The following is a 25787-nucleotide window of genomic DNA, read 5'->3' on the forward strand; positions in this document are numbered from 1 at the left end:
ATATCAAGTAATTGTTTTTATTTTGTATAGGTAGGCGCACCTTCATCTGAGTCAAGACAACGACTGCAATCCGATTTAGTTGATGATCGGCTTTCAAGGCGTTCGTTTGTCTGTTTTTCTACCTGGTATTTCGGATATGTCCCCAACTAAGCCGATCTTGTACTACGACGATCGCAGTCCGCCGGTGCGCAGTTGTCTTATGCTAATTAAGCTGCTGGATATTGATGTGGAGCTACGGTTCGTGGACCTCTTCAAGGGCGAGCAGTTCCAAAAAGACTTTTTAGCGGTAGGTGAAGTTTTTTTCATAAAGAAATATTGTTTTCTTTTTCAAAAAATGTAAAATATATTTCTTAGTACAAAAAAAAATAATTATTATCAAAATGATATTTTTTAAATCAAAAACATTAAAACAATTATAAATAGTTAAATTTCAGAAGCAATTTAATGTCAAGATTGTGTTTATGTGTATGATTGTGTCTTAGCAAAGTGATCTTAATTTATCGAAATCTAAGTTTGTGATCAATTTATATATCCCAATTTTTCAGTTAAATCCTCAGCACAGTGTTCCCACTTTGGTGCATGGTGATCTGGTCCTGACCGATAGCCATGCTATACTTATTCACCTGGCGGAAAAGTTTGACGAAAGCGGAAACCTGTGGCCCCAGGAGCACGGGCAACGAATGAAAGTCCTGAACCTTCTGCTCTTCGAATGCTCCTTTCTGTTCCGGCGTGACAGTGATTTTATGGTGAGTTTTTAAACCGATTAACACTACATAGTTTTGATTTTTTTCTATATGTTTCTCAGTCGGCGATTGTCCGCCAGGGATTTGCCCAGGTCGACGTGGCGCACCACGAACGCAAGCTGACCGAAGCGTATATCATCATGGAGCGCTACCTGGAATGTGGCGATTATATGGCCGGGCGACAGGTAACAAACCACCTCATTTGATTGCGATTCCCTGTCGTTGTGGCGTTTCAATTAAGTTTAGAATTGCACCTTTGTTGCTGCGGTTTCAGCTGACGCTCGCCGACTTTTCCATCGTGACCACATTGAGCACCGTCAATCTCATGTTTCCCCTGACGCAGTTCCCACGTCTGCGACGCTGGTTCACCGCGATGCAGCAGCTGGATGCCTACGAGGCCAACTGCAGCGGATTGGAGAAGCTGCGCCGCACGATGGAGAGTGTCGGGAGCTTCCAGTTCCCATCCTCATCCTCCTCCGCCTCCTCCGCCGATGATGTGAAATAGTTCTAGATGGTTAATAAATGGTGTGTTTAATTTGGCTTAAGCCTGGGGTGTAATTAAAAGTTTGCTCTTTAGGTGAAGGGTATACAGCGGGATCTCTATAAAAACTTTTTGGTAAAGAGATAAGAAAGTTTATTTTATTTTATATAATATATAAACTTTTCAGTAATTACATATATTTTTATAGGTAAATTGGTTATCAAACTATTGCTTTTTGTTGCCAAACACATTAAATAATAACTAAATATATATTTTTTAATAAGTACAACAAAATATGTCTTAAAACATTGTAAAAATATATGTTTGACATACAAAGTGCATTTATTGAATCTATTAAAACGCGAATCAAATTGATTTTTAGCTATAAACTACATACATAAAGCCAGATGTGGGACTTTTGGTGGAAATCATTATTGCTATGTATTAAAATAAACAAATAAAAGTGTATTGAAGGCTAAATCTTAGCCTTTCAACATTTACAAAATTGCAAAATTACCAATTTTGTATTAGTAAGAAATAACTTAATTAATACACTATGTTACTCCTGAAATGTTTAAATTTGTTTGCAAGGAAATATTCAAAAGCCAACGAGTTGCATTTCGACATTATGTTAAAGAATTCAAAAAACAGGAATCCGTTTGTTCTTTCTTAAGTTTTAAAAATAACAAACTCTACATTTTTCAACGCTGCCCACCAAAATCTATAAGCCAATTTTTTTCATTGACAGTATTACCTTGAAAAATAAGTTTATAGCATTAAAAGTGAGCTAAAATCTATTTTTTATTATACGTTTATATATGGACAAATTTTCATATTTTCAAAAGGGACAAACCCTGAGCATGTAAATAAGCACCCTACTGTAATTCCTCGAATTTGGCATGTTTATGGGTGCAGAAAGGTATTTTTTGGCTGGAAAATTATGTTTGCTTTGGTGAAGGCAATTTAGCGGTCGACCGCGACCTTTGACCAGCTCATTAACATAAACGCATTTGACCACTGTTTGCTCCCAAAATGTTTGCAAATATTTGCCTGCTGTGGACGTTTGTCTCCTAATGACAGCTTGTCAGGCCTAATAGCCGTATCGAGTGCCCTCCAGTTGAGCGGGGTAATCCTTTTTGAGTCCCGGTCGCTAATTGCTCCGGCCCATCCTCGAGGAGCCAGTGTGTAACTCGATGCCAACTTGAACAAAGTTTAACGCACGCATCATGCACCACATCCGATTTTGCTTCCATCTTTTCAACTTGGGGACTACGTGCACCTGGTCCTTTCATCGGATCTCTGCTCCCTTGGCCTGACTTTGCAACTGCCAACTGTCGGAGAAAATGCAGCCATTTGCTATTGGTTTTTGTGGGTGCCGTCTGCCAGAGCATCAACATCTTCCCGAGGCACGCGGCAAACTTTGCGCTCTGCAAGTTTTTCAATTTTGCCCGGCGTTGTCTCAACATTTATCTGCCCTTCGAGCTGTCAGTTCTTGTACCGAGATTTTTTTGCCATGGTGTCCGGGTTGTTTTAGTTTTCTGTCAACGGTCATCCAACAGCGGATCCAGGGTCCCAGATACACAAAACAGAATAATTTTACTTAAGTTTCATGGTACACTCTTCTGCTGGAGGGATAAGCCACTTTGTCGTGGAATGTGCTTCAATTTGCAACTTTAAGTCGGTCAGCAAGTCGCCAACAAAATTATGTATAAGCTGGAGTTTCCCAAAAGACAAAACCTAAACAGATTTTAATGCCTGTATTTCGTCGTCTAAAATTACTTTCCTTTTTGTATTTATTTTATTAGGGAAGTTTTACTGACAGTGTTGAAATTTAAATATACCATTTATGTAATTTAGAAGGCTCTTATTCATACAAGGTTTTGGAATAAAAATCTGTTACTGCATATTTTGAAAAGTCCTAAGAAAAAATTCAAATAAACTCGAGTCTACAAATTTTATCTGAACAAAGAAAATATGTTGTCCATTCTAAGAGCATTTACTGCGTCGGCACTGAATATTTATCATTTTTTCTACCCATTTTTTTTTCTGTATTTGTTGCTATGAATTCGATTAAAGGCCACGTTGCCCCATTCATGCGACTTTATTTATGGGCATTTCCAGCGACGGACGATGGTGATGCAATGCCACCCACTGGGAAATGTCCCAGACCAGCGGAATCAAATTGATATTTAAAAGCAAATTTTTTGTAGATATCGCTCGGAAACCCAATTTAATTTAAATCATTATTATTATTGTAATGATACTAAATAAATAATTAAATGTGAACAGACAACCTGCATAAATTAGGCACAGAAAACACAGTTGAAAAAGCAATAAGAAATGGGTTAACTTTTTGCATATAAACACGCAATCAATTGTGTTTTTCAACAAAATTATTATAGGAAAAACAAACAAAAAAAAACAATTAATAAATAAGAACTCCGTAGGCAAGAGTAGGAGAATAATTATGTATTATAGGGAAAATAAGGGCAATTAGGCAATTTTATCTTAAAATAGAAAAAACATGTAATTATATACAATGTTGAGAAGGTACGAATTTTTTGTTAGGTTTTTTTTGAAAAAGGCAGACAGCTTATCAAGTATCTAATTAAGGTAAAATTTATACAAAAGGTAAAATAAACATTTTTTAATATCTTTAGGTCAAATTGCTCTTCTCGAAATTCCAGTTAAATTGTGATATTGTGTATACGCTCTGGCAATTAAGTCTGGTTGTAGAATAATGTGAAAATAAATATCTTATATTTTGCATATGCTTGGGAATTAACTTATCTTCAAGTTGCAGTGAAATTATAATATTTTTATTAGCAAATTGGCGAAAATAATACAAAAATGAATTTAGTAGCATTAACCAAATTTGAAAACAAAATTAACTAACAATATTTCAGTACATATTTATGTAAATCTTTACCTAGGTAAAGATTTTTTTTATCTTAAGAATTAGCTGTTAGGTAGTTACCTAAGGTAAGGTAAAATATGGGATTGAAGTATTCAAATTGTTAATTTTTGAATTGCAAAATGTCAGTAGCTGAATTCTTAGGTAAAAATATCAGATCGTTTCGGCTTTTGCTTTTTAAACATTCGGCAGTCGAGCAGTAAACAACATGCATATGTTTAAACACTTTCCGGAAAGAGGAGTCCCCATAATTAGGCGCATAATCGCTTCAAATTAGCATAGCTGTTAAAAATTGGAGCCCAGTCATGAGAGAATTTGAGAATGCGACACACATTGCCAGTTACAAATCGAGTTATGGATGACAAACGACAACTTTTGTTCGAAACTTTTCTTTGGAATGACGGTAGGAGGGTCCAGAACTCCTTGAGCCTACGGCTGGCGAACACTTTGTGCAAATTGATTTAGTGAGAATGCTGCTTTGAAGTCATCCCCCACCGCCTGCCAGTCAATTTGTCGAAATGGAAAGTTCTGCGATGCGGGGGAGTGGCCTAAACCTCATTACACGCTCCTTGTAAGTAGCCTAGCAGCCAGCTTTAAAGTGTTAGCCAGGAAATTCAATTAGGCCAGGCCATTCTATGGTCCCGTACCGATTTCCCATTCGGGGCATTCAGAGTCCAGGAGTCAGCGGTGCGTGATGCTGAAATATTGACAAAGTTTTCGCATTCGACCATTGGGACAAGCGATTTCGGTTTTAGCTCTTCGATTATTACTTGGGGCAATATTTGCTGATTTTATTTCGGGTCAGACATCTCGCCCTTTGGCCACTGCTGACTTGGCCATAAACTGAAGAGTAGTCACAGTTGAATTATTGATTAAAACGCTGGCTGCTCACTCGCCATTTCGAGCTTTTACTTTTGGCGCCCAAAGCAAACCATCTTTGCACATATAAATTTCTATTATATTATTTTCACCTTCCCTATTCTCGACCAGCTGGTGAGGCAAACCTTTTTGTTGCGGTTAAGTGCTCGGCATCCTGCTTGCGGTCCTGCTGAATTTCTAATTAACCTTTTTCTGGTTTTTGCGGGGCAAAAACACCCACACCCACAGTATCATTTATCTGAGGCACTCGTCTCAAGATATTGGGCGAAAGCCAAATAAAAAGCAAGAGAACCGACCAAGCAAACAACTGACAACCAATAAACAAAAAAGTTCAAAAGATTCCGTATCGCAATAATTGCTGAAGCAAGTTTGGAACAAATGAAAAACTTTATTGGAAATGGAATTAGAAATACTCTTGAGAGTTTAATAAAATATTTATAAGCAGTATTAAGAGAGTTATTAGAAAGGGTTTCATCTGAAATTTAAATAAAACAAATTAAACAAAACAACATCTAGCACTGACTTGTTTACTTTAAGTGATTGCTTTAGTTGAGCTTAAAATTCAAGAAATTAAGTTTTATACAACTGATTATTGTGCCTTAGAATTTATAGAATTTGTTGGACTGGTCTTACAGGTATTAGTTTAATACACAAGTGAAAAAGACAAAGTTAAATCAAATGATTTTTAAATTTTTGGAGTATAACTCAGCTTATATTTCATTCAAGCAAATTGATCCTCTTGCAAAAAGTGTATGGCAATAATTTGGTCGATAAATAAATGTAAATTGAATGCAAAGGTTAGCCAAAAGTCCCACCAAAAGCTCTTTACAGCTTGTGTTTTGATTTTTTTCCGACATATTGTGAAGACTACAATATTGGCAAAAGGTAAAAACTATATATACCAGAGAATATTTTCTGCCAACATTGTGTGAAGCATGTTTTTTCGACGACAATGTGAAAATGGGAAATTTATTTAATTGCTTTTGTCGCAAGGAACGGGAAAATGTCTACAGAAATTATGGGAAACTTATAAATAACTATTCTATGCCATGACCGCGGCGAATCGAGTGTTTATTTTCGTTAACAAAATGACGACATTGGGCATGATTTTCCAATTAAATGTTGAGCTTAAATAAATAATATGTCTATTCATAGCCGGCCAGCTCACTGGCAATGGGGCACGAATTCAGTCAGTATCTGTTCGAATCGATGCTGTTTGTTGTCTGGGCTTTGTTTATAAATGAAATTGCAGTCTGCAAACTCGGCCGCTTGACTCAATTTCCGTTTCCGCCCAGTTTCACTGTAAGCCAGCGGAAGCGACACAAATGCCAGCAAGTGGTTGCTGCCCCAAGGGCGGGATCCTTTCCCCAACGACCTAATTTTCGCTTGACTTCATCTCGGATATGCGCTGCCATTTTTGGGCCATTGTAGGCTGGCCATTGTAGGTTGGCCATTTAGGAGGTAGGCCTTGGCCTTTGTGGAGTTTTTATGCTGATTTATGGGAATATAATCCCGGCTAACTTAGCGCCTGCAAAATGGTTTCCCGCCAGGATGTTTGCACACTCGAATCGAATTCTCCGGGACACAAACAGACCCAAGACGTATGTGTGTGCCCTATGTGCAATTTGGCCAAAACGATGCTGGCTGATGAGGATGCATGGGGCAGGGGACGGGGATGGGGACCCAAGGGACCGGATAAACATTTAATCAGGCGTGTGTTTGAATTGCAATTCAACTGGGGACTGTGCTCTCGCAGTTCTCGAGAGCCCCGTATCGTAATTGAATTTGATTCTTTCACTTACAGCTGGCTTTTCTGTCCTCATCTCTAGCTCATGCAATTACAATAATTTAATTGCCGTGAAAAATGGCCGCACATCTGCAGGGCATTAATTAAATTTTTCGTGAAGACAATAGTCGAAGCCCAGCCTCCGGCAAATTTAATTCACTTTAATGGCCGCAATTGCGGCTTTCTCCAATCCGCCGAGTATTTGGTAATTAAAAAAAGAAAAACGTAAGACAGCGGTCCGTCGAAGTGCCGCGGGCCAAGGAGGCGGTAAAAATAAACGAACACGCCATCTGTTTTCGGGGCGCGAGAAAAACCAAGAAAAGCCTGGAAAATCTCAACTATTTTGGTTCCACCTGTTCGGGACTGAGAATATATGTATGAAGAAATAGTTGTGTTACCCAGAGCACAAATCCGTCGCGCCTTTTACGTGTGTTCCGGGGATTTTCCGAGTGTTATCGAAACTGTATCCGCTCTAGCAGAAGAATTTTCCCCGACCGAAATAGATGTCGCTTGCCGATTTGTTTGTTAGGCTTTCTTCCCTCCGATTCACTTTAATAAAATATTCATTTTTGTTGGGCGGGGGGCCACGAACTTTGACAGTTCCAAGTCGCCTTGACTTGTCCTCTTCACTTTATTGCCCTCTTGTTGTGATTTTGAGGGAATGTTTGGGTGCCTTTTGGCGCTGATGTCTGTCCTCTAACAAAGTGCTTTTCAATAACACAAGGCGCATAATTCAAGTTAATTGTCTGCTCATAAAATAATCGCTGGCCTTGTGTTTTTGAATGCTTGTAAATGGCACTCAGTCTTGCTGCGATGCTTGGAAATCTGAATTTATACGCATTAACAGATTATAATTGCGATTTATTGCTAATTTTATGGATTAAGTGTATAGGGGAAAATTGTTTATGTTTACAAAAGAATTATGAGAGTGAGCTCGGATTAATCAGTTTGTTTTTTCATAGCTTTCATGATTATTTAATTAAACAATTTTCTTTCTGTGTTGATCGAAAACAAACAAAAAAAAGTGACTAAAGCAATAAAAATAGCATATAAGAAGTCTCATTAAAAAACCGTTATTTTTTCTATTATGTCGCCCCAGCAAACAATGCAATAAGTGAAAAATTTGAGTGCCAGGCCCAAAAAGTAAGAAATAATTTGTAAAACTATTATTATTCTGAATAAAATATAAGTTGTTTTGATTTTAATTAGTTTTTATCTTTCCCTATTTGTATTATCTTCGAATGTTGGTACTAAAAAAACCCAACCAAATTTATAAAACTTTAATAAATCGATTTGTCACTATTTGTGCCACAGTACCTTAAAGTTAAGCACAAAATGGTCTGCTTTAAAACAAATAAAATAGAAACATGGCAGTGCTCAATTATCCAGTTATTTTGGGCTGCATTTTTTTGTATTTTAGGAAATATTTTTTTTATTACTCTTATAGTTGTGCTTTCAGAAAAGGAAATGAATTTTCTGTTTAATAAGAAAACGATGATTAAAACTTTTGGGGCAACCTTTATCCCCCTGATTTTGTAGATTGACATCTGGAGGATGTGTCGCTCGATAAGAACCAATTTGCTGCCATTTTTAATTATGACCCAATGCATGCCATTGGAAATTACGAGCAACGAATGCACGCGCAAGAAATGACAGCGGCAGGACAGCAGCTTGCTGGCCTGGTCAAGTCCGAAAAAATTCGGTTAAAATGCAAATGAGCAGCGCATTTTGAAGAGCATCGTGTGCACACAGACTCATTTCCATCGATTGGTAATGTGTGAAAAATAATTAGGCATTCGTTGTGGCCGGTGCTTTGGATTTTTCCTTTTGCTCGGCCGATGATGATCTAAAATTATAACGCACGACTCATGCGAGGGAGACGGGCAAAGTCGGCGTTCTGAACATATAGAACGCCCACGCCTCACAATTTCACACACTCGACTCCGAAATTCGGATATATTTTTGGAAAATTCTTGAACAAATCTGTCGGAGAACGCTCTCTCGCGCTTTAAAAGCCGCATACGCCCCGTTGGCTGGCATCAGTGTTAGCTTGTCAGAGCTTTAGTGAAGATCCCACAGAAACCGAACCCAAAGCCAAAAATCAAACATGTCTCTTGAGCGTGCCGTTCGTGCCAAGGTGAATACTTAAGCAGTGCGAAATGAAAAGATCCTTACAAAAAAATGTCAAAAAAAGAAGTGAAATAAAAGTGAACATGGACGACAATTGGTCGACAATTTTCGTGACTAAAGTTTTGTTTTGTTTCTTCAATCCACCTAGATTGCCGGCAAGCGCAATCCCGAGATGGACAAGGAGGCCCAGGAGTGGATTGAGGCCATCATCAACGAGAAGTTCCCCGCCGGCCAGTCCTACGAGGATGTGCTCAAGGACGGTCAGGTGCTGTGCAAGCTGATCAACATCCTGGCCCCCAACTCGGTGCCCAAGGTCAACTCCTCGGGCGGCCAGTTCAAGTTCATGGAGAACATCAACAACTTCCAGAAGGCCCTCAAGGAGTACGGTGTGCCCGACATTGATGTCTTCCAGACCGTCGATCTGTACGAGAAGAAGGACATTGCCAACGTGACCAACACCATCTTCGCCCTCGGCCGTGCTGTAAGTTTTGAATCTTATTGAATGTATTGGTAAGGGCTTTTCTAACCGGTGGATTTTGGACCTATACAGACCTACAAGCACGCCGACTTCAAGGGTCCCTTCCTGGGCCCCAAGCCCGCCGATGAGTGCAAGCGCGACTTCACCGAAGAGCAGCTGAAGGCCGGCCAGACCATCGTGGGTCTGCAGGCCGGCTCCAACAAGGGAGCCACCCAGGCTGGCCAGAACATCGGCGCTGGCCGCAAGATCCTGCTCGGCAAGTAAGCGCCAGGAGGTCCAAACACACACACACACACCCACTTTTCTACACACGTATTCTAAGTGAACACACCCATATCTATTTTTTATGATGAAACATGAACACAAAAAAAATTCCTCACCAAAGCAAAACTCCAAACACCAAAACACTCACACAAACAACACATTAAAGCAACGCAAAGGCTTTTCGCCTTTAATTAAGTATACGCCTAAGTTAATCTATTTATGAGTAAAATAAAGTAATTCAAAAATCCCAGTTTTCGACTTTCCGATCACCTCTATAACCTTGAGTTCTCTACGATCTTGCTGTTGTTTTTTGTGTGGGTGTAGACACTTTATTTATCTGCCTATGGTGCGTTCTAAAAATGAATTTTATACGTATAGATATATATATATATCATCGTATCAACGTTATTAACCAAACATAAACACACTCCGATGAGTGTGTGCGATGTGAAAAATTCCGCTAAAGCGTGTCGAGGTCACAGCATCACCGATGGCCAGAGTTAACATCAGGTTGGGCATCTATACACGTCTATATCTAAGGAAAGGAATTTGCCCGAAACAAATGCCTAAACTCACCTGTGCGAGGCGTGAAATTGTTCACTCTAAAAAAAACACACAGGCAACTGTGTATCGCAGGTGCAACTATGATGGTGCCAAAAATTAGAAAAGCAAGACAGCTTTTGAGATTATGTTTCTCGCCCTCACCAGACTTTTTTCTAATTTCTTAATTTATTATAGCCTGCCCCTTGCATCTATTGATTGGTTATAGCTTGTTATTCCGCAAAAAAAGTCTTGAAATTAATTTTTTCTGTTCCGAAGATATACAATATATTATTGAACAAAATTCAAAACCCAAACTTATAGAGATTTAGCAGCCATTTTGCATTTTCATTTAGTGATTTATGCAGTCCTTAAGTGAAATATTAGTTTTGGCTAATTGAAACGTAATAAGTTCGTGTGTTCTTGAAACTCAAACAGTGCTCAAGAAAGATGATTAAGAGCAAAGCGTGCCAAATTCCGAATTTATATTTTTAGAATTTCGAATTTTCCAACAATTGCTCAAAATATTAATGAGAACAACCAAACGGTATTTTCACTTGGTTTCTTTTTGTTCAACATATAGTAGGAATAAATAAACGCAGGCATATAAATAACAAACTTGACAGTGAAAATATTTGGGATATATATTTTTTTATAATGGTCCATTAAAAGATTTTCTGTGCCGATTCAGGGTTATAATTGATGCATGAACTTATGAGTAGGAAGTCATGTATTTTCCGCTTACCCAATTAAGTCTGTTGTTTATAGTATTAAGAAATGACACACATTAAAATATATTTTTGTGAAAAAATGTATTTAGCTTAAAACTGTTAGGAATCCAAATGAAATAGACTTTTCGTTGTACCTGGCAACACAGTTCGGAGGTGACTGTTAAGGGATCTCAGGGTTTGCTTTAAGCTGGCGACCCGTTCCTGCTTTTCTCGAATATAGGCCACCGTGCGATCATAGTCGTACATCAAAGCGGGCATCGCCAGTATACCACCCTGGTAGGTCAACTCATTTATTCGACCTTTAATCTTTTTGCGTTCCAGTTTCGCCCGATACAGCTTGGTCTTTACGTCGTTTTTAATAATGTTCTTTTCCATAAGTTTGATCTTCAGTTGAACTATTCTGTTCTTGAGCGCAAGCGTCTTCTCACGATTATGCTTGATAAGATGCAATTCCGTGTAATAGTGGCTGCGCTGCTTATTTAAATCAAGATTTCGATCTGGTTGAGTTTTAAAAATAAAATATCTATGATGATTGAAGACAGGAGTATGTGAAAAGTTTTACCATCAATCTTTTTCTCTAATCCTAACGTCTTTGTTTGTACCATTATGAAGTCTTGCATGCTTACACCTTCGCAAACCATTTCTAGCTCTTTTATTTTCTAAGGGGAGAATGTTTTGGGTTTTTTTTTGTGTATAATAAATTAATAATAATTATATAAAAACTACCTAATCAACATAAAAAATAGTCATATAATGACAGCTTCACTGAGATATACCTACTTTCGTTATGAGACCCATTGTGTGTTTCTGTGAGATGACCAACAGGCGGGTGTCGCTGATCCTGTTTCGCAGTTCGGCCATCAGCCGCAGCTCGCGGGCAACCAGACGCTTGAGGAAGTCGCTCTCGGCATCCGGTCGGATCAGGAGTCGTCGCACGGTCTGCTCCAGATGCGCCTCCGTGCCGGAGACGATGTGCATGGCATGGTCGAGGTCCAACGAAGCCTTGGTCATCAAAATGCTGTATTTCTCCTTGACCTTGTCCAGGCGCTCTTGGGCGTAGGACAAATAGGCCAGAGCTTGGTCGTAACGGGATGCGTATGCCATCTCCTCGTTCAGGGGCAAGTCGGCAAAGGGTCGCTGGTTCTTGGAGCGACGGTAGTAGTCTATCACCCGTTCCTGGAGCAGCCTGTGACTATCGTTCACCACGATGTGGTCATTCACGTCCCTCTGCAGGAAGACCAGCAGCTTCTCCTTGTCCAGACTCTTTCGGATATACTCGTCCGTATCCTTGCGCTCTTCTACTACAACACTTTTAATCATGTCGTTAAGAAAATCGAGAACAACTTGTTGCGTCTCCTTAGCCCGAAGTTCTGCACTAACGTCGGCTTCTGACACTGCGCTTTTTTCCCGCTGGTTAGCAAAGTAGCTCTCGAAGTCCATGTCCTTTTGGGAATCTATTATCGTGTGGTCAGAAAATGGAACCTCCTCTAAAATCTCGTCCGATGAGGATTCTCTTAGTGACCTTGAGCTGATTTGATTTCCCATGGATGTCTGTGAATCGCTGTGTGATTCGCCAGACTCCCCCTCAACCGAATCGTAATCATTATCGGCGATGGTTAATCGTTGAGATTTTACCGACTGAGATCTTATGGATTTTGTGTCTGGTTCCGGCTCCGTGGGCAGCGAAATATCCGAAAGACTAGGAACCAGCATTAGCGTTTTGACCGCCAACTTCATGGGGTCGATGCTGTCTTTGCGTCCGGTCTCAGGGACTTCTGGCTCCGATTCTGAGGAGGATTCGAAGGGAGCGGGTGAATCTTCGCCTTCATCTTGAGCTGTTTCCAAAGTCTTTGTGAAGGCGGCCACGTCGGAGAACCGAGTTGTTCTTCTGACTTTACTTTCGACATCATCTTCGAGCTTGGACCACAACAAATGCTCCTCCTCTTCCTCCTTTTCCGATATGGACTGGACTTCCAGGATCTTCTCCTCCTCCTTCTCGCGCTCCCTTAGCCGCCTCTTGACTTCCCTCAGCATCAGCAACTTTTCCTCCTTCTCAGCGCTTTTCACCATATCCTCACTGGACGGCGTGGATTGTGTGGACACATTTTCGTGAATGGATGCTTCTTCTACGATAGTTTCGTCAATGACATCTTCTAGCTGAAGCTCTGTATTAGTCTCAGTTTCCATTGGTGAGGTATATTTGAATTAGTTTTTATAATACTTATATTATCTTTCTTATTTTATATTTTTAGGATATTTTTAAAACAACTTTTGCTTTTTTTTATACATTCATATATATTTTTTAGTGTTTATTTTTCGTTTATAGTATTGAGTTGTGTGTGTACTCGTGTGTATTTGTTTTGTGAGTGAAGTCTAACCGCTTTGATTGACATCATTTTCAAGGAGCACCAAAAAATCATTTTAAGTATGAATAAGTTTTAAAATGTGAAAATTACATTTTTTAACTACGAATATATTTTTTCAAGCTTTGTTAAAATTTTGTTTTTTCTTGAGTAAAACTATTTTTATTTAACCAAAGATTTCTCTATTTAAAAGCTGTTACTCCTCTAGAAAATAAAGTCATAGATTTGTTAAAATGAATTGTAATGTTTAATGGATTCTTCAGATGCAAGCAGTTTCTACACACTTCTTCCTTCTACTAGGCTGATCCGACGTGTCAGTGCCTTCATGGTCTCCCTGAGCTTGGACACGGTGTCCTCCTTCTCCTTCAGACGCTCCATGGTTTGGTCGAAGTCGTACATCAGCGATGGCATCGCCAGGATGCCGCCCTGGTAGGTCAGATCCCTGGACTGCTGGCGCAACTTGTTGCGCTCCAGTTTCACATCGTAGAGTTTTTTTCGCAGCATGCGCTGCCTATCCACGGCCTTCTTCAGCACGGTCTTCTGGATGTCAAACTTCTCGGCCAGGGCTAGCGCCTTCTCCCGTTTGTGCCGAATGAGATGCACGTCCATGAGGTACTGCGTCCGCATCTTCTTCAGATCGAGGCTGCGTTCTGGGTTCGAAACAGGGTTTGTTTGGTTGGTTTCAGCTGGTGGTTAACAGAAGCCTACCTTCGATTTTCTTCTCTAGAGCAAACACTTCATGTTGCACCGCTATGAAGTCATTTATGCTCAAGGTGTCGCTCAACGTTTCCAATTCAGTGATTTTCTAGAGAGGACAAAAACATAATAAATGAAACTTTAAGTTAATAAAGAATATGCGGTCACTAATGGTCACTAATATTTTGTTTTTAATGGCTTTTGAAGAAAATTTCGGTACAAAATTTGCAAAATTTATACGTTTTTGCTATAAATTGTTATTTAACAGGTTTTAAAATCGAATCGATTTAATGTTTCAGTTTGCGGTTAAATATATACTCATATTCTAAAGCAGATTACGTTATGATTAATAATTGTTATTTACCATAAAATATAATTTAATCGGTTACGGTTAAATCACTAAAATTTTAGTTATATTGGTAAAAAATAACAATTATGAAACCGGTTCAAAAGCTGTTTTTTTGTTCTTTAAAAATTGTCTATAAAAAAACAGTGCCGACATTGTTAGTTTAAAATCAGCTTTCTCTAGAAAAATCAAATCTACTCTTAACCCTTGTCTATTTGTAGTCTACTCACGCCCAGTATGTGACCCAAGGTGTGTTTTCTGGTGATTAGGAACAGCCTCGTGTCACTGATCTCGTTCCGCTTGCCGGCCATGAGCCTCAGCTCGCGATCGACCAGGCGTCGCAAGACTTCCGAGTCCGGCCGGACCAGGTGCCTCCGGAAAGTGTCCTCCAAGTGCTGCTCCGTGAACGAGGCGACGCTCTGGGCTGAGTGGAGATCCAGGATCACGCTGTTCATGCCGAGGGCGTGCTTGTGCTTGGCCACATCCAGCCGTTCCTTAAGGCTGTCCAGCTGGCTCAGGGCATTCATGTAGCGGGCGGAGTAGCGCTTTTCGTTTTCCGGCGAGAGGGCCTGGAAAACGCGGTTGTTGCGGTTCCGTTTGAAGTAATCAATGAGCCGATTGCCCACCATTTCGTTGGTGAACTTCTCGTACATATATTGGTCGGTGACTTTCAAGAGCTCTTTTATCAGCTTCTCCTTGTCGAATTTGGCGCGATACACATTATCCACATTCAGGTTATCCGACCATTTGGCCGTCTCCTCGATCAGATCGTACAGCAATTCGTGGACAGCCATCTGGGTCTCGTGAGCAAGCCTAATGGCTGAATCTACTGTTTCCATTGTATCAAATCCCACATGTGTTAGGCCATCGAAATCATCCAAAGTGACGACTTTTTTTTGCGGCACAGCCTTGGGCGGGGGATCCGCGTATTCAGGTATGTCGGACATGATGGACATGACGGAAATCTGATCGTCGGCAGCCACCTCTTCGTCCTGCTGCTCGTTGTCCAATTCGGCATGCGATTCTTGTACCGAGCTGGCACTGGAGCTGTAATTAGAGGTAGGATCCACAAAGAAGCCGTGATCCTTCAAGCTGCAGGTGGATTTAATTCGCGATAGCTGCGCGGTCAGTTCGTGCTCCTCCGATATGTCCGACAGACTGGGCACATCGAAATTCCGCAGAAAGTTTGTCTTTAACTGGACGGAATCGGGGTCTGCCGGACTCAACGGTCTCGTCGATATGATGCTCATGGCAGCCATGCTCGCCGAATCGTCCCAATCGTCATACTTTGGATCCTTGTAGAATATATCTGCATCATCTGTTGGGCTGGAGAAACCGTCGGGCGGAAATAGGTCCACCATTTTGTGGGACTGGAATTTAACGTACACTTCCTGCTGCTCTGACACATCCGACGACTCAATCTCCACGTCGTCGTTGGAGGCTGTATCAAAGCCAACACCAACATCGTCCATCGGTTCCTCTTGTTTCTCATTCTCAACCTCATTCTCATACTCTTCCTCCACTTTCTCCACTTTCTCCTTAATCTCCTCGACCTCATCTTGTACTTGGGTTTTCGAGAGTGTAAATCGTGTGGTGGTGAAATTCTTCAAGCGCTCCTTTCGCTCCCTTTTCATTTTCTCCCTAGAAGCCTCAGGCGAAAGATCATCTGTGGCTTCCACCATCTCGCCTTCCAGGTCGGTTGACTCGGAAGCCAAGTGCTCGGAGCTTCCTGTTTCCTGGCCCTCATCCGACTCCGGCTCCAATTCGGTTGCAAGGGGAGTCTGCTCCTGGACATTGGTTCCACTGGCTTTTGGTTGGATGATTTCCTCCGGCTTGGGAATCTCTTGCGACTCGGCAGCGGACTCAGGGGGCAAGACCACATTGGGAATCTCAACTTTCCCGTGATCTGCTGATTCCTCGATGGTCTCAACTACTGGCACGACTTCCGCCGCGGATTCGGGGTTTTGTTCCATGGCGGATATTGTTGTCTTTTTGGTTTTATTAGTTTTTATTCTTTATTTTATATTTATATGTTTTTTTTGTGTTTTTTTGTGTTGTTTTCTGTGTGTTTTGTGTGTTGTTTGTGGGGTAAGAGTTTTTTTTGTGTGTTTCAGGTTCCTTTTAGTTGTGACATATAACTCAAAAATTCGAATATGCAAAAAGTAAATAATAAAGGTTTGCTTCAATTAATTTATTTTAAAAAAAAATAATATACAATTACTAATTATTACCAATTATTATCTATTATTATTATCTATTTATACTAAAGGTTAAAGCAAGTTAAATATAGTTGCATACTTTTAGGCTTAAATGATAAGTACAAATATATTTGTTTTGGTTTTTCAAAAGAAAAGATTTTAAACAAAGCCATGAATTATAATTAAAATAATTGTATTCATATACTAATTCTGTTTTAAAGTTTTACATGAATAACTTGCAAATACTCATTGCTAAACTTTAAATTGCTTAAGTTTTATTTAGCAAACTTAAGTGTATAATCAATAATAAATATTTTTGAGTATTTTTGGTAAAACTTTTTGTTTTGACCAAAATAAAACTTTGCATGAATTTAATGGGAAACTGCTGCGATTTTAAGCACCATCTGGAGTCCAATTGAAGGTCCTAAGTAAATCCTGCGACGGCTTTAAATTTGATTGATCGTTGCCCATTGTGTGCGAGTGCTTTTTTATTTTGTACCAGCGCGGTAAACTTTATGACATTGATAAATTTTTAATAAATATGACAAAATGTTGGTGCTTTAATTCAGTTCATCCAGCCGCGCTTTTCGGGCAGCACCAGGTGCCGGGCGATTTACATAAAAGTGCTGCAGTGCTGGAGATTGTAATTTGCATGAGAAGCACTGCAGCACTTGGAATGGATTACAGGTCTTAATACTTTCCTTTTGATTGTCTTCTTGGCTGCGAAATTGATTCAGCAAAATGCCAAATTGTTTTAAATTATGCATGAGCCTGCGACTTTACTCCTCAAACCCGCCGGCCGCCTTTGATGTTCGGAGGACATCTGGGAATCATATTCAATAAGCCGGATCCGGCACGGAGGCCAAATAACTTTTTTATGACAGACGCAATGTGCCAATCCCCTTTGATGGCAGTTAAATAAATTTGTTTCCGAAGCCGCTTAAGCCATTGCCACGCCTTCAGGTGAGTGTTGGCCAAGGTTCTGATGGACGTTTAATAGCTGGGTAAACACTGGCGACACAATAATTGTCCCTGGACATCCGTCAGCGGGCACATGTGGTCTTCTAAGTGGGCCTACTTCCCAGTCGGCTCACGTCCTGACCGAAACCGGGGGAATCCTTTTCCTATTTATCATTCCGTCGGAAACATTTTCATGAATCCTTTTCCACGCCTCTGCTTGTCTGCATTAAGTGGCATTTTCGGCTCAGGCGGCTACAGTATCTGACGGATACTTAAGAGAACCCTTGAACTTGACTTTCCCCTCCAACTGCGCTTCAATTACGCTGGCGCGTTCCGCCCGGCGAAATTGTAATTTACGATTTTTACTCTACACAGCAAGATAAAAAACTGACATATCTGTGTATCCTAAATTGAATTACGTAGTTTGATGATTTTAACCTATATTTATAGCCTTTGTTTACCTAAATAGGTATTTAACCTTTTAATCTTTAATTCTAAATAAATATAGCAATTATTAATAGTTGTTTTGATAACAAAGTATAATTTTAAATAACAAGATGACTAAGTGTTTACGTATCAAAATCATTCTTGCATATATAGGTTCTAATTAAGGCGTAAAGCCAAAAAAAATGGGGGTCACTAAAATCGTTGGTCATTTGTAAACATATTTCGTAATAATTAATAATATTTATTAAAACAACTATTTAAAGAAAGTTCAGTTTATATAAATAATGTCAAAAAATGAATACTTATTTATTTCATTTACTTATTTATTGATTACACTTGGACCAAGCACACTGATCAGATATTTTCCAACATATTTGTTTACTGTGTGCTCGTGTTGTACGTATTTTTATGTTTGTTTTTGGAAAGCATCAATAATTACAAATTGCGCGTCGGGCTGATCTTTTGTGATCCGTGGGCTTATCAGTCTGCTTTGCTTTGGCAGCTCAGTAGTGCATCGCGTCCCACAGCCTCTCAATTTATTGTGATGAATTATGCAAGGCGAGTCTGGTATTCTGGTATTCTGAACTCGCAATTGGCACAAACTCGGAAATTGCGCAGTGCCGCGGAAACAGAGAGATAGTGTTATGTGCAATCTATATGCCAAACGTACTTTTTACTGCGTTTGATTGAAGCTTTAATTACATTTGCTCCCATAATCACAAGATCGCAGTCCACGCGAAAATGAATTTTAAAGGTTTCGTGGGAAATCTTTGCCGCCGCTCGAATTCAGTTTGGAAAAGTCAGTCTTGGCGCAAGGTGTGCCTCGAGGATTAACAGTTTACAAGGATACAATAAGGATATAAGAGCAATGCAGCGACCGTTGTTGCTCCTGCTAGTCTCAGCCCTTCTGCTATGTGCGGCAGTGGCGCTGCCCGTGAGTCTGGAGCAGTCCGAGGAAGACTGGCTGGAACAGATCCTGGCGGAAAGCCCGGACATTGAGGAGTTGCAGGACCTGGACCTCAGCGCCGGTAACAACATCAATAAGCGATCGGTCAAAGATTCCAGCAGCTCCTCCGAGGAGCACAAGGACAAGGCGAAGGACAAGGCAAACATCTCCGGGGACTCCTCTTCCGAGGAGAAGACGACAACTGAAAATACCCCCGCCCGAAAACGACGAGATAGTGAGATGGAATATAACGATCTAGCCAAGATAAGAAGGTGTATGCAAATTATTACGCCTGAAATGATTGATGCTGATGCGAGAAAATTTATTTGCGATTTGGTGGAATATAGAAGAAGGCGCGAGATAGCCCCAGAGGAGTCGACGGATAAAAAAGCCAACGATGAACCAGAGCTGGACGCCCAGGCAGAGAAGGAGCTGGACGAGGAAATGGCCCGAGCTGCATCTGAGCTTTTGAATGGCAAGGATAACACCAGCATCGAGGATTACGCCCAGGGCTGTGAGGTCATGGAAGTCAGCTCTAAAGAGGCCAATGAGGCCACCTACGCCGAATGACTTCCTTAACACCTAATGATTTTTAATAAACAAAATAAGAAACTACATAATAACTCTGACTTTTCCCATATTGAAAAATTCTTAAGTTTTAAATCTGCCCCTCTAAATTTCTTAGTATCGTGGTGGAATCAGTAAGAGGGCTTACAGGTTTCTCGATTTCATCATTCACCTTGTAAGTAACAAGTCTTTTAGGGTTGCGGTTAAACAACTCGGATACCCAAATACGTCAATCCGGGAAAGACGCTTATTATATCCGTTACTCGTGGAGTAGAAAGCTATATATATATCATATAAAGTATATAAAGTATCCTATGCAATGCAAGTTTATTTTAATACGGAGCCACACTTATCACGTCTGTCAAGTCGCATTGAGAAACGGGTATCTAATAGTCGGTAAAATTGACTAAAGCGTTCTCTCTTTTTATACCCTTGCAGAGGGTATTATAATTTCAGTCAGAAGTTTGCAACGCAGTGAAGGAGACATCTCCGACCCTATAAAGTATATATATTCTTGATCAGCATCACTAGGCGAGTCGATCTAGCCATGTCCGTCTGTCCGTCTGTCCGTCTGTCCGTCCGTTTATATGCAAACTAGTCTCTCAGTTTTAAAGCTATCTGCATGAAACTTTCCCAAAAGTTGTCTTTCTATTGCAGGTAGTATATAAGTCGGAACGAGCCGGATCGGACGACTATAGCATATAGATCCCATAGGAACAATCGGAAAAATAAATGAAAAACAAGAAAGAAAGCAAACTTCGGCAAGCCGAAGTTCATATACCCTTGCAGCTATTGCATGAATTAAATACTTTTGAAAATATTTAAATTATGATTTACTTGAGTATATGCTGAAAAACATTGAAACTATGATGATTTGCAGCTCAATTATAAGATAGTTATTTTATATATTTTTATTATTTCTATGGGAGCTATATGATATAGACGTCCGATTTTGATAAAATTTAAACCATAATTCTGAAATAATTAAACATTGCTATATGTCGAAGAACTAAACAAAAAATTAAAAAACAGAAAAGTTATAATTTTTTTTCATTTATTTTTCCGATTGTTCCTATGGGAGCTATATGCTATAGTCGTCCGATCCGGCTCGTTCCGACTTATATACTACCTGCAATAGAAAGACAACTTTTGGGAAAGTTTCATGCAGATAGCTTTAAAACTGAGAGACTAGTTTGCATATAAACGGACGGACAGACGGACAGACGGACAGACGGACAGACGGACAGACGGACATGGCTAGATCGACTCGCCTAGTGATGCTGATCAAGAATATATATACTTTATAGGGTCGGAGATGTCTCCTTTACTGCGTTGCAAACTTCTGACTGAAATTATAATACCCTCTGCAAGGGTATAAAAATTATAACTTTGCTGTTTTTTAATTTTTTGTTTAGTTCTTCGACATTTAGTAATGGTTAAATATTTCCGATTTACGGTTTAAATTTCATCAAAATCGGACGACTATAGCATATAGCTCCCAAAGGAACAATCGGAAAAATAAATGAAAAAAACAAGAAAGAAAGCAAACTTCGGCAAGCCGAAGTTCATATACCCTTGCAGCTATTGCATGAATTAAATACTTTTGAAAATATTTAAATTATGATTTACTTGAGTATATGCTGAAAAACATTGAAACTATGATGATTTGCAGCTGAATTATAAGATAGTTATTTTATATATTTTTATTATTTCTATGGGAGCTATATGATATAGACGTCCGATTTTGATAAAATTTAAACCATAATTCTGAAATAATTAAACATTGCTATATGTCGAAGAACTAAACAAAAAATTAAAAAACAGAAAAGTTATAATTTTTTTTCATTTATTTTTCCGATTGTTCCTATGGGAGCTATATGCTATAGTCGTCCGATTTTGATGAAAATTAAAACATAATTCTGAAATACTTAACCATTACTATATCTCGAAGAACTAAACAAAAAATTAAAAAACAGCAAAATTATAATTTTTTTTCATTTATTTTTCCGATTGTTCTAATGGGAGCTATATGCTATAGTCGTCCGATTTTGATGAAATTTAAACCGTAAATCGGAAATATTTAACCATTACTAAATGTCGAAGAACTAAACAAAAAATTAAAAAACAGCAAAGTTATAATTTTTTTTCATTTATTTTTCCGATTGTTCCTATGGGAGCTATATGCTATAGTCGTCCGATCCGGCTCGTTCCGACTTATATACTACCTGCAATAGAAAGACAACTTTTGGGAAAGTTTCATGCAGATAGCTTTAAAACTGAGAGACTAGTTTGCATATAAACGGACGGACAGACGGACAGACGGACAGACGGACAGACGGACATGGCTAGATCGACTCGCCTAGTGATGCTGATCAAGAATATATATACTTTATAGGGTCGGAGATGTCTCCTTTACTGCGTTGCAAACTTCTGACTGAAATTATAATACCCTCTGCAAGGGTATAAAAATTATAACTTTGCTGTTTTTTAATTTTTTGTTTAGTTCTTCGACATTTAGTAATGGTTAAATATTTCCGATTTACGGTTTAAATTTCATCAAAATCGGACGACTATAGCATATAGCTCCCAAAGGAACAATCGGAAAAATAAATGAAAAAAACAAGAAAGAAAGCAAACTTCGGCAAGCCGAAGTTCATATACCCTTGCAGCTATTGCATGAATTAAATACTTTTGAAAATATTTAAATTATGATTTACTTGAGTATATGCTGAAAAACATTGAAACTATGATGATTTGCAGCTCAATTATAAGATAGTTATTTTATATATTTTTATTATTTCTATGGGAGCTATATGATATAGACGTCCGATTTTGATAAAATTTAAACCATAATTCTGAAATAATTAAACATTGCTATATGTCGAAGAACTAAACAAAAAATTAAAAAACAGAAAAGTTATAATTTTTTTTCATTTATTTTTCCGATTGTTCCTATGGGAGCTATATGCTATAGTCGTCCGATTTTGATGAAAATTAAAACATAATTCTGAAATACTTAACCATTACTATATCTCGAAGAACTAAACAAAAAATTAAAAAACAGCAAAATTATAATTTTTTTTCATTTATTTTTCCGATTGTTCTAATGGGAGCTATATGCTATAGTCGTCCGATTTTGATGAAATTTAAACCGTAAATCGGAAATATTTAACCATTACTAAATGTCGAAGAACTAAACAAAAAATTAAAAAACAGCAAAGTTATAATTTTTTTTCATTTATTTTTCCGATTGTTCCTATGGGAGCTATATGCTATAGTCGTCCGATCCGGCTCGTTCCGACTTATATACTACCTGCAATAGAAAGACAACTTTTGGGAAAGTTTCATGCAGATAGCTTTAAAACTGAGAGACTAGTTTGCATATAAACGGACGGACAGACGGACAGACGGACAGACGGACAGACGGACATGGCTAGATCGACTCGCCTAGTGATGCTGATCAAGAATATATATACTTTATAGGGTCGGAGATGTCTCCTTTACTGCGTTGCAAACTTCTGACTGAAATTATAATACCCTCTGCAAGGGTATAATTATAACTTTGCTGTTTTTTAATTTTTTGTTTAGTTCTTCGACATTTAGTAATGGTTACATATTTCCGATTTACGGTTTAAATTTCATCAAAATCGGACGACTATATCATATAGCTCCCATAGGAACAATCGGAAAAATAAATGAAAAAAAATTATAACTTTTCTGTTTTTTAATTTTTTGTTTAGTTCTTCGACATATAGCAATGGTTAAATATTTCAGAATTATGGTTTAAATTTTATCAAAATCGGACGTCTATATCATATAGCTCCTTTAGAAATAATAAAAATGTATAAAATAACTATCAAGTAATTGGGCTGCAAATCATCATAGCTTCAATGTTTTTAAACATATACGAAAGTAAATCATAATTTTAATGTTTTCAAAAATGTTTAATTCTTGCAATAGCTGCAAGGGTATATGAACTTCGGCTTGCCGAAGTTTGCTTTCTTTCTTGTTTTTAATATATTCAATTAAAACTACAAAATACAAACACTCCATTTAATAAAAACAAGATTAAAACGAGAACGGAAGCTAGCTTTGGCAAAACAATGTTTAAATACCCTTGCAGTCTAGGGATGGATCTGAAACTATATATACCCATTATATAAGGCAAAAAAATAACTAAAAACGCCATCTAACATTTTGACCTGATTGTATCTATGGCAGCTATAATACAAAGACATTTCGTTCATAAAAGCATATGTCTGCGAAGGTTAAAAGTCTCTAGATTTTAAGCTGAGCTCAAAAACAGTAAAGATTAAGAACATATATACTTAATAGGGTACTTTATAAATTAAATCTCCCTCACTGCGTTACAAAATTTTGACCAATTTTTTAATACCCTCTGCAAGGGTATATAATATATAGAGATTTTAAAAACATGTACGATGTTCATGTGTTTTTTCCATTATCTGGACCGAAAATATTTGTCGACGGGAGATTATTAGTTATTGTGGCTCCGTCTTAAAAATCAGTTCGAATAATTCCGTCGTAAAGCAAGGTTCTTTCACAAATTAAAAGTAATTAAATGCAACAATCAACGTTTTTACTTCTAATCTTAGTCCTCGTGCTGAGTGCGGCAGTTGCACTGCCACTGGATCTAAAGGAACCTGGGAACAACATTAAGGGCTCGACGAAAAGCTTTGCTGATATGAACTTGTTGTGCTCAGTTATGCTTAGTCGGCATAATAATAGTCAAGATTTAAAGGAATATTGCGAGATTTTAAGTAAAGGATTGTTAGTCTAAAATAATTGCAATAAACTGATTAAACCTTCAAATTAACAAACACAATTTTGGAAGAAATCTCATTTTTTATTTCGGGTTACTTACCGCTTGGTAAATAACTGCTCTACAATTGCGATTTATAAAGAAACTGCTATCGTGGAATTGAGTTCACTTTGTTATACCCTTGCAGAGGGCATAATTTCAGTGAAAAGTAAAGTAAAGTAGAAAGTATATATACTCTTGATCAGCATCGCCACACGTTTTTATTTAGAAATAACCGTCTCTCCGTCCGTCCGTCTGTTTCCACGCTAACTAGTCCCTTGGTTTTCAAGTTATTTTGATTAAACTTTGTAAGAAGACTTTTTCTGTTGCAGGTAGTATACATTATATATATGTTATATATTCTTTATAAATCGGAGCGGGCCGGGCCTGCCTACTAAGTCATATAGCTAGCAGAGAGACAATCGAAAAAAAAAATATAACTTCGGTGTTAAGATATAGTAATTTGATTTAAATCACACGACAATATAGTTCTTGTGGAGATAATGAAAATATTACACAAATATATGGTGTATTAATTCAGAATAACGCTTTTTATTTTACTAAATATTTATTTCTTAATAGGAAATTAAATAAATATATAATGGCTTAAGTATAATTTACAACGAGGCATTACGTGCCATGTTGAGGGAACTAAAAGCGTCTGTTAGGTTCCAGCCATATGCTATATACAGAGAACGTTGTTTGTTTGTTATCTGCCTGACTCAATAATATTTGAGTAAATAATCACATAATCGCCGTGGAGGCGATAGTAAATTTGATGAGGTTTCTTGGCGAACCTGTGCAACTGTTCTAAAACAGTTCGAAAAAGTCACTCTCAGTGAGAGTTAGACCCAAGGAAGGATATTGAAATATAGTTTAAAAGGATACAACAAGAATTAAAGCAATGCGCTGGTCTGCGTTGCTGCTTTTAATCGCAGCATTCGTGCTGAATGCTGCAATTGCTCTGCCGCTAAATCAGGAGGAGTCTGAGGAGGTGGCTTCCAGTCAGGACGCCGAACTGGGGCAGCAGGATCCAGACAGCAGTATCGAAGACACTATTCAAAGAGGTGCCGCCAAGGTCGCCAGCAGCTCTTCCGAGGAGCTCAATGACGGTGCCAAGAACGAAGTTAAGGAAAAGATCGACAGCTCCCAGGAAGCTGCATCGGAGGAGGAGAAGAGAGCCCATTTTAACAAACATCGAGCCTTGGAGACCCATGCCAGAAGGAGCAGATCAGCTGAAGAGGAAAGGTATAGGAACCTATACAACCTTGCCCTTATTTGCCCAAAGCGTGATACAACAAATTTGGAGAAGGGCAATTCCTTAAACAGTCACATCGAAATAGCAGACATTTACACAATTTGCTCATCTTTACCTGAAAAGTGAAAATAAAGTTGAAATAAAATATCAAATATCAGTCACTTTAACCCTGACCCATTAGTCATCTGCCGCGTTATCAGTTTTACCATCCTTATCAAGACAGCGGCGTCAATGTCGT

The 25787-nt window shown here is 38.6% G+C and overlaps 6 protein-coding genes across 7 annotated transcripts; 4 read left to right on the forward strand and 2 right to left on the reverse strand.

Annotated features, from left to right (window-relative positions):
* Window positions 1-62: 62 nt before the first annotated feature.
* Window positions 63-2141, forward strand: LOC108149099 (glutathione S-transferase E14). Of its 2 annotated transcripts, none has more exons than XM_017276495.2 (4): window positions 63-286; window positions 546-746; window positions 806-928; window positions 990-2141. In XM_017276495.2, the coding sequence occupies exons 1-4, from the start codon at window positions 83-85 to the stop codon at window positions 1236-1238; spliced, it is 777 nt and encodes a 258-aa protein (XP_017131984.1). In that variant the 5' UTR covers window positions 63-82; the 3' UTR covers window positions 1239-2141. The 2 variants fall into 2 exon arrangements, with proteins under 2 accessions (XP_017131984.1, XP_017131985.1); XM_017276496.2 differs by having other exon boundaries at window positions 64-286; window positions 1018-2141.
* A 6679-nt stretch (window positions 2142-8820) lies between these two features.
* LOC108149104 (muscle-specific protein 20) lies at window positions 8821-9925 on the forward strand. The gene is made up of 3 exons (XM_017276501.2): window positions 8821-8940; window positions 9082-9414; window positions 9484-9925. Exons 1-3 carry the CDS (start codon window positions 8911-8913, stop codon window positions 9673-9675), a joined length of 555 nt encoding a protein of 184 aa, XP_017131990.1. The 5' UTR covers window positions 8821-8910; the 3' UTR covers window positions 9676-9925.
* Window positions 9926-11010: 1085 nt separating this feature from the next.
* Window positions 11011-13176, reverse strand: LOC108149103. The gene is made up of 3 exons (XM_017276500.2): window positions 11727-13176; window positions 11509-11605; window positions 11011-11443 (listed from the first exon to the last, which is right to left on the reverse strand). Exons 1-3 carry the CDS (start codon window positions 13131-13133, stop codon window positions 11046-11048), a joined length of 1902 nt encoding a protein of 633 aa, XP_017131989.1. The 5' UTR covers window positions 13134-13176; the 3' UTR covers window positions 11011-11045.
* Window positions 13177-13574: 398 nt separating this feature from the next.
* Window positions 13575-16324, reverse strand: LOC108149102. The gene is made up of 3 exons (XM_017276499.2): window positions 14582-16324; window positions 14018-14114; window positions 13575-13959 (listed from the first exon to the last, which is right to left on the reverse strand). Exons 1-3 carry the CDS (start codon window positions 16322-16324, stop codon window positions 13586-13588), a joined length of 2214 nt encoding a protein of 737 aa, XP_017131988.1. The 3' UTR covers window positions 13575-13585.
* A 2409-nt stretch (window positions 16325-18733) lies between these two features.
* On the forward strand, window positions 18734-19522 carry LOC108149126. Its single transcript, XM_017276531.2, has 2 exons — window positions 18734-19174; window positions 19250-19522. Exons 1-2 carry the CDS (start codon window positions 18825-18827, stop codon window positions 19470-19472), a joined length of 573 nt encoding a protein of 190 aa, XP_017132020.1. The 5' UTR covers window positions 18734-18824; the 3' UTR covers window positions 19473-19522.
* Window positions 19523-25095: 5573 nt separating this feature from the next.
* On the forward strand, window positions 25096-25701 carry LOC108149127. The gene has a single exon (XM_017276532.2). It carries the CDS (start codon window positions 25196-25198, stop codon window positions 25673-25675), a length of 480 nt encoding a protein of 159 aa, XP_017132021.1. The 5' UTR covers window positions 25096-25195; the 3' UTR covers window positions 25676-25701.
* Window positions 25702-25787: the final 86 nt, after the last annotated feature.

The sequence above is a fragment of the Drosophila elegans genome, unplaced genomic scaffold (assembly GCF_018152505.1).
Source record: "Drosophila elegans isolate 14027-0461.03 unplaced genomic scaffold, ASM1815250v1 contig_520, whole genome shotgun sequence".
Lineage (NCBI taxonomy): Eukaryota > Metazoa > Arthropoda > Insecta > Diptera > Drosophilidae > Drosophila > Drosophila elegans.